The sequence below is a fragment of the Psammomys obesus genome, unplaced genomic scaffold (assembly GCF_907164565.1).
Source record: "Psammomys obesus unplaced genomic scaffold, mPsaObe1.curated_primary_1811, whole genome shotgun sequence".
Lineage (NCBI taxonomy): Eukaryota > Metazoa > Chordata > Mammalia > Rodentia > Muridae > Psammomys > Psammomys obesus.
The window spans coordinates 7,356,740-7,365,275 of record NW_026596256.1 but is presented as its reverse complement, the minus strand read 5'-3'; the positions used below and the strand labels follow the sequence as shown (position 1 = coordinate 7,365,275).

Sequence of the window (8,536 nt, the reverse complement as noted above, 5' to 3'; positions counted from 1 at the left end):
TGTGTGTGTGTGTGTGTGTGTGTGTGTGTGTGTGTGTGTGTGTGTGTGATGTATGTTTTTTCTTTTAGCTTTGTTCTTTTATGGTTTTCGTATGTATCTTTGTACACATCTACTAAACTGAAGTTGACCAGCATTTCTTAATTACCCTACTCAGGAGAGAGAGTCCTGCAAGGTGGACATGTTTCTAATTTTATCTCCCTCAGAAATGGGAAGGGGACATTAGTACATTCAAGACTGAGAAATCCAGCAGTAAAATAGATTCTTCTAGTCTACTCTAACATTCCACGATCCTGATTGACAGCATAACACACCTGAAAACAACACCTCTCTATCCATTTACTTTTATGGAATACATTACAGAGCACACCCCACTTTGCCCTTGTGTCTGTGTCCATGTATCTCTCTCTCTGTGTGTCTCTTTGTTAACTATACTCCCTAATTAGAAATTGTACTTTTATTAAAATATTTCTGTATATCTCCATGCTCAGTTTCATCTGCTGTTAAATCTCACATTCATATGCTACGTTTATAATAACTAATAAACAAGTATTGACTCATTATTGCTAATTAAAATCAACTCACTCTCTTGGGAGGCCAAGGTTGTAGGATTACTAGAATTGGAGACCAGCCCTGGTATACATACCAAGTTTCAGGATAGCCAGGGGTACATAGCTAGATCCTGTCTCAAAAAGACCAAAGAAATAAGTAAACAACAACGACAACAACAACAACAAAAACTTAAATACTTCTTTCAGATTTCATTAGCTTTTATCTGATGTCTTTTTCTGTTCCACATCTCTGTATAGCATACAGATAGTACCTTCACCTACCATGTCTGAAGTCCTGCGTGGCTGTGACCATTTTGTTGGCTCCTTGTTTTGCATCACAATAATAGTTTTGAGAAGCATTGCTCGGATGTTTCATGTAATTCCCCTGAATTAGAACTGGACCCCTCCCCCTACACTGTTAGACTTGCATGATAGTTTGTGAAAAATGACCATGGAGATTTAAAAAAAACAAAAAAAAACCAACAAACACTGTTCTTACCATGTCATATCAAGGTTATATACTATTATCATATCTTGTCACTGTTTTGTTTTTCTAGACAGGGTTTCTTTATGTTCTTTATGTAGATTAGGCCGGCCTTGAACTCAGATTCAACCTGCCTCTGCCTCTCAAGTGCTAGGATTAAAGGCATGCACCACACCTGTCTATCTTGTCACTGTTTTTATTGACCTTGGTGGCCTGGCAAAGGTCATGTTTTTCAGGCTTCTGTTATTCATCCAGTTATAAATTTCGGTTAGTATAGGTACTGTTAGTAGTGTGTTTTTATTGAGCTGATGAACCACAGTGACTCCCAGTATGAAACTCTGCATTACTGGTAGCATGGGGGGAGGGGTTTGGTGACAAAAAGAAACAGGTGCCAGAAACTGGAAGTCTCAGAGGTTAGGAAGGCCTCACCGATTCATTTACGTGGAACGTTGCTTCAGAGATGTTGAGGAAAATACAGCTTCAGAACTGTAACTCCAGGCTGTTGTCAGAGGAGGAGAAGGAGGAGGAGGAGGAGGAGGAGGAGGAGGAAAAGCTGAGAATTTGACAGGAAACATTGCTAGCCATGGCTATGCCCCGCTTCTTCCCTACACTGAAGCAGGACTTGTAGAGGAGGATTGGAAGGGTGTAAAGCCGTGTCTGTGTGTCTTGTTGGCTATGGGTAGCTCCTGGCTACCGGAACATGGACTGATCTTTCTTTGCATGGTTTACCTAGCAACAGCTGAATGCTTACCTAGGAGGGTTTCTATTATCATGCCTAACCTTAGTTTTTGTCATCTGGTTTGGTTTTCTGGAAGGTCTCTCTTGGCTTTCTGTGTATGTAGAACCCAAAGCTGTTCATGAAGGAGGGAAGCAAGCCTAGAACACAGAAGAACAAGCCACTGGATGTCTTTGAGGCCCAAAAGACATTTGTCAAACATTCTGGTCACCTTGCCTAGCAACCTGTGTGTTGCAGCTCCTGGACTTGGGAAGCGGCCAGAACACTTTCTCTATGAACCATCACCCTGCTGTCTGTTACCCGGTACTGCAAAAGGCAGCAATTCAAAACCAAAGCCCTTTTTTTCCGCCACAGAGATAGAACTGAATTCAGGAACATGGTTCACTTTGAGCTTCTTTCACTCTTAAGGTGTTGTGGAATGACCAAGGGTGTTTGCTGGAAAGGGTGGGAGAGTGTGTCATTGCACATCATCCCCAGGACAGCAGTGACCAGAGAGGGTCATGACTATCCTCCGTAACCCTTACTACCCCCAGCGCTTTGTCAAAGACGCTGTCATAGCATGGCATTTCTTTTATGTTGAATAGTACCAATTAAAAGCATAATTATTTTAAAACTAATTTTCGATCACAGAGAAGAAAACCAATTTATCTCCTCCCCCCAAAATAGAACAGATGAAAAACAATTTTACTCTCTTGGAAGCAGGAAAAACAGATGTCTCAACTTGAGTTTGATGCATTGTTGTGTCAGTAGAGAAATAATGTGCTTGGATGATTTCTTTATTTGGGGATGGTAAAGGTCTTGAACACACAAAGTCTTTAGGCTTTCTGAGGCAGTTCATGGTAGGTTGGCCTCATACTGCACTGGGGTACTCTTTTAAAAAAAATGGGACCATTGTTTCCTCTCAGAAATGTCCTGATATATCACCCCAAAGACTATTTTGTCCGTTGCAATGTCAGATGTTTTGATTGTTTTCTCCCAGTGACCTTCTTTCTGCTGTAGCCGTCTTGTCTTCCCCTCGGGTCCCCAAATGCAGTGACTTTAAAGATGTTCAGAGAGCAGTGAAGGTCACCAGCTCTAGTCTTGAGGCAGCCCGATAGCTCTTGGAAATTAGTCAATTGGAAGGAACAAAGTTGAATAGTGAATTAAGTCAAGGTGCCTGGATTCTAGGCTGCTTTCTCTTGGGTTTTGTTTTTCTCCTTTTTATACAGAGCAGTTGCACTAATGATCTTATTTTCTCAGCCTTATTTGTTGTGCTTGAAATAATTTTAGTGTCGTTTTAATTCACCACACCAGGAAAATATTGAGTTTGATGCTTGGAGGATCATGGCTTTTGTTCGTTGTTTTGAACTTTTGAAAGGAGACTTATTTTTATTTTATGTGTGTGAGTACTTGGCCTTCATGTGTTTGTCTGAACTGCAGGTCTGCCTGGTGCCCACGGAGGCTGCAAGAGTGTACTGGGTTTCCGGGAACTAGAGTGAAGGAGGGTTGTAAGCTGCTATACATACTGTGTTAGAAAACCTACTTCTGCAAGAACAACGATTTCTCTTAACTTCTGAGCCATCTTTCCAGCTCCTGTTATTCCAATTTTTATTTTAAAAATTTCACTGTGTTCCACATAAGTAGTATGTGCATATTGGCACAACTCAAAAGATGCAGAATGAGAAGAGGGTCTTTCATCTTTGACACCCAGACTCCTCCCCAGAAGTACCACTGTCACCAGCTTCATGCCCATTCTAGGACAAATGTGTATATATCATCCTCTCCTTTCCATAAATAGATAGAGTCCCTTATCCTCTGGAATTCCTATTCCATGTAGACTGCCCCTGAATGGACAGACTATAATGTGGAATGGATAGACAGTACAGTCATGTTTAGGGAGTTGTAGAGATGACTCAGGGTTAAGAGTGCTGGCTGCCCTTCCAGGGCATGAAGGTTTGATTCCCAACATCCACATGGCTCACTACTGTCTTTAACTCAGCTTTAGGGGATCCGACATTCTCACACAGATATCCATGCAGGCAAAACACTGAGGCACACTAACTAATTAACTAACTAACTAACCAACCAACCAACCAACCAACCAACCAACCAACCAACCAACCAACTAACTAACTAACTAAAAGGTCATGTTTAGTCTTTTACTATTGTAAGTAATATTACTCTACATATCCTCACATGCCGTGAGGAATGCACTGTACTTGAATGTTTTCTTTTGAAAACAAAACCATTGTCTAAGGCCCAGTCTTTTCCAGACTACAGTTAATAACCAGGGATGTTTAGTCTAATTGGTCAAATCTCGAGTCAGTGGAAGAAGACAACAGCTCCCCTTCCCTTGCCAGGAACATCTTCTGGACAGAGTGAACACCTCTAAGAGTAGATGTTCTGAAGATGAACGGTTTGGGGAGAGCCAGCCTCTAAGTCTTAAATAACTAGTTTAAAACAAAACAGACGTTAATAAACTCTAAAGCGAGCATCCGCTTGTGGCATGGAGTTGAATTCCAGAGGGGCACATTGTTTGTAATTGAACCCTGGGCAGCCAGTGTTTGTCCACTGCAAAGGTGTTCTTCCTAAGAGGCTGAAGACAGTTCCACACACACCTCGTCATGTTAGTCACTAACTCGTCAGGCCTAAGTCAGAGTTTTAAAAACTTGAGCTTTTGGCTTGGAGAGGTGGTACAGTAGTCAAGTGTGCACGTTGTTCTTCCAGAGGACCTAGTTCAGATCTCAACTCCTTTGTCAGGTGGTTCGTCTGGCTTCCCTGGGCACCTGTAGGTATGCAAACACATAAAGAAGAGTTTTTGGGTAATTGACATTTAGAAAAAAAAATATTAACAGCCTGTCCTTTTAACCCCACCCCATCCCCAATCTGGATGCTTCTGCTGTTTGGAACATTCTGTGTCTTTTTTGTGTCTATAGCAGTTATGTCAGAAAGGTAGACATGCTCTATTCCAGAGAATTCAGAAATGTCTGTCCTTTGCAATAATTGTTTAACAACTTCACTTCCTTTGAACTTTAAATAGATTTTATTAATCAAGCTCTTCTAGATGTCTGGATTTTTGTTTTGGGTGAAACTGTATATGAGGGAACATTTTCCTTGTGACACCATATGTGCAAAATTCTTCTTCCTCCAGCCATTAACAGAGCCTGGCTATACCAAGCTCTGGGAGTAAGGGCTTTTGTTGTTGTTCTTGTTTTTTCTTCTCTGTTCTCAAGCTAAGGCTGTAAGAAATGCCCAGTGGTTCCATTGGCTCCTCACCCCTAGCTTAGGAGCGGAGTGGCACCACCTCTGCCTGCTGCACATGCTTTATTCATGGAAGCTAGGCTGCTTTCTCATTCACCCAAGCAACTTCAGCTACACGACATGCTTCCACAACGTAGCTATGGCAAACTGAGAGTTAAAATATTCAACTGTGGGGGCCCGGAGTGTAGTAATACAACACATTCTTTATATGCAAGACTCCACCCCCAGAACATGTGCAAAGAAAAGCTTTTAACATTTGGGCTTTAGTTAAAGTATCTCTGTACGTTTGAGGCAGAATCAGACAGATTCTGTGTTCCCGTACAGCCCTGTCAAAAAAAAAAAAAAAAAAAAAAAAAAAAGAAAAGAAAAGTAAAGTAAAGTATGTTATTTACTGTATGGTATTTACTGGCATGTATTCCTGTGTACTACATTCATGCCTGGTGCCTGCAGAGGTCAGAAGAGGGTCTTGGATCTCCAGGAGGGTTGTGACCTGCCATGATGAGTACTGGGAATGAACCTGGGTCTTCTAGAAGAGCAGCCACAGGGCTCTTAACCAGGGTCATCTTTCCACCCTGCCCCCTTTTCCTTTTTTTTTTTTTTTTTTGAGACTTGGTTTCTCTTTGTAGCTCTGGCTACCCTGGAACTCGCTCTGTGGACTAGGCTGGCCTCAAACTCAGAGATCCACGTGCCTCTACCTCCCGAATGCTGGGGTTAAAGGCGTGCTCCATGCCTGCCTGGCCTCTTCCTGTATTGGTGATGATTACCCAGCATTTCCTCGTCTCCTGTTTCTTGAGCGCTAGGATTATAGGCATGCACCATCACTCCAGGTTTCTATGATGCTGAAGATGGAACCCAGGACTTCCTGTTAGGCAAGTCTTCTATTATCTGAGCTACCCTTCCTGTCCCAGGGTTACTCTTTTTTAACAAAGTATGTAGTGGATCCCTTTTATGATTGAGCTTTGTTTTGTTTTGTTTTGTTTACCTGTTGCTCTCAGTTCAGCCATTCATCTTTGGTATTCCTGTATACCCATTGGATATTGAGAGTTGATTGCATGCCTTCTGTATTGCTGCTACAGATATGCAGGGTGTCTGAAAGATTCACACGCTCCTGGGTGTCCTGGAGAAAAAAAATCTTTCCTAAGTTGTGACAAACTTTGTGGGACATATTTTTACCATTATGTTTTATGTTAAGTGTAGTCTGTATTCTAGGACGGGGCTTGTGAGATGGCTCAATGGGGAAAGGTACTAGCTGTAAACCTAACAACCTGAGTCCAGCTCTGGGATCCACATGGTGAAGTAGAGAACCAACTAGGTCTTACGCATGTATGTGCCCACTGGTATATGAGCGTGCACACACACATATTAGTATAATAAAATTATTACAGTATTCTAGGCATAGGAAACATGAAATAAGAGTTTTTAACAGGGGGCTGGTGCAACAGCTCAGTGGTTAAGAGCACTGTCTGCTCTTCCAAAGGTCATGAGTTCAATTCCCGGTGATCACATGATGGCTCACAACCATCTATAATGTGAACTGATTTCCTCTTCTGGCAGGTGTAAATGCAGATAGAAGACTCATATACATAAAATAAATAAATCTTTTTTTAAAAAAGAGCTTTTTAACAGCACAGAAAGCCAAGACTAGATAGTATGGGGCTGGTACCTGTACCTTCATGAATTGAATTAAGGCAATTAATTGTTAAATGGTAATGATTAGCAGTAAAGAGCTTGAAAGGAATTTGGGGATCTCTACTCCAAAGCACAAAGCATTCTGGCGAACTCTTTAGGATAAGTAATCACAGGCCCCAGCCATTGATATTTTGTTCTTCTCTCCTGTAGTGATGAATCACCAACACCAGCAGCAAGTCGTGCCCAGTAGCCTGAGTGCACAGAGTCACCCAACTCAGAACCCACCCACGGGGCTCATGAGTGTGCCCAGTGCTCTGACCACTCAGCAGCAGCAGCAGCAGAAACTCCGGCTTCAGAGGATCCAGATGGAGAGGGAGAGGATTCGGATGCGTCAAGAAGAGCTCATGAGACAGGTATGGTCTTCCATGGTACCCATTAGAAGCTCTGTGTCCCTGGGCGGCTGTTTGCTTTCAGAATGAGGCCAAAGACTCATGCTCACAGGCCAGTTTCTTCTGCCAACTCTCTGTGCCTGAAATCTCTTCAGTGCTAAACATAGGAGCTCACATTCACGCAGTTGCCTTGACTTCCAATGATAGAGTTTACAAGGGGAGAAAGGAGAAATTAAGAAAGAACATGTTTCAATCTGCTATTTACTTTGTAACAAATTATTATCCCCCAAACTCAGGGACTTGAAATAGTCATTTAATTTAACCACACAGTTTTGTGGATCAAGAATTTAGAAGGGGCTGAGGTAAGCCGTTCCTCTGTTGTCACTGGCTTGAGGTTACTTAGCGGTAGTATGCTGGTGGGCGGTCAAAGTCCAGGAGGATGTTCGCTAACAGTGAGGATTGCTTGCAGGTTGGGCTCAGTTGGGATTACACGAAGCATGGCAATCTCAAGAGTACGAGGACGTATAACAGCAATCCCCCAAGAGAGAATATTGGAAGAGATGAGAGATAGAAGCTGTTCTAGAAAGTCAACTTGGACCCCCTTCCCTCATTAAAGGAGATAGTAGACAGGCATTCCCCAAAAATAGCCCTCTGCAGGCAGCCATCTTTTTCTATTATAGAGCATGAAAAATGATGAAGTCAAAGCAGAATGAGAAAGAAAACTGGTTTGGATATGGATTAGAAGAATGCAGAATGATGTGTAAAACCGTATCAGTCAGACATTTTTGTTTTAAGAATGTCTCGTTACACCTGGGCATAGTGGCGCACATACCTTTAATCCCAGCCCTTGGGAGGCAGAGGTAGGTGGATCCATGTGAGTTCAAGGCCAGTCTGGTTTACAGAGTGAGTTCCAGGACAGACAGCCAGAGCTGTATAATGAGACATTGTCTCCAAAACAACAAACAGAATATTATCTTGTTTTGCATCCCAGACTAGTGTCAAACTTGAGCTCCTCCTGCCTCAGCTCCTAAATCCTGTGGTAGGAATGTACCATGATGTCTGCCTCAGTCTGTTTACTGTGTTACCCATGCTATGTGTATTTGGGCAACAGGAATTGCTGTGTGTCTTCTGCGGGTTCAGGACTGTACTTCATAAACCAAAGAGAAAAGCCAGCAATGGCAATGCACACCTTCAATCCAGAACTCAAAAGGCCGAGTCGGAGTTGAGATTTTGAGGCCCCAGAGCTGGGGCTGTAGCTCAGCAGTAGAGTCATTGTCAGCATGTTCAAGGTTCTAGACTCAGTTCCTAGCACAGAGGGACAAAGAAAGACAGAGAGGGCAAGAAGAAAGGAAATGGAAGGAAGGAAGACAACCTGGCTGAGTTCGAGTCCTTTTGCCACTATTAGGCAAATAGTTCCAACTGTTCAGAGAGTGTCCTTGGAAGGAATATGGGGGTTTCAAAAGGTAAATGCTTTCTCAAGTTACAGCTGTTATTTTAAAAATCTATACAC

The 8,536-nt window shown here is 42.5% G+C and overlaps 1 protein-coding gene across 1 annotated transcript in view; it reads left to right on the top strand.

Annotated features, from left to right (window-relative positions):
* Nucleotides 1–8,536, top strand: part of Wwtr1 (WW domain containing transcription regulator 1) — a 124,971-nt gene that overhangs the window by 95,602 nt on the left and 20,833 nt on the right. The window contains exon 4 of the mRNA XM_055596884.1: nucleotides 6,848–7,050. Coding sequence (XP_055452859.1) covers nucleotides 6,848–7,050 — 203 coding nt within the window. The remainder of the gene's footprint in view (nucleotides 1–6,847; nucleotides 7,051–8,536) is intronic.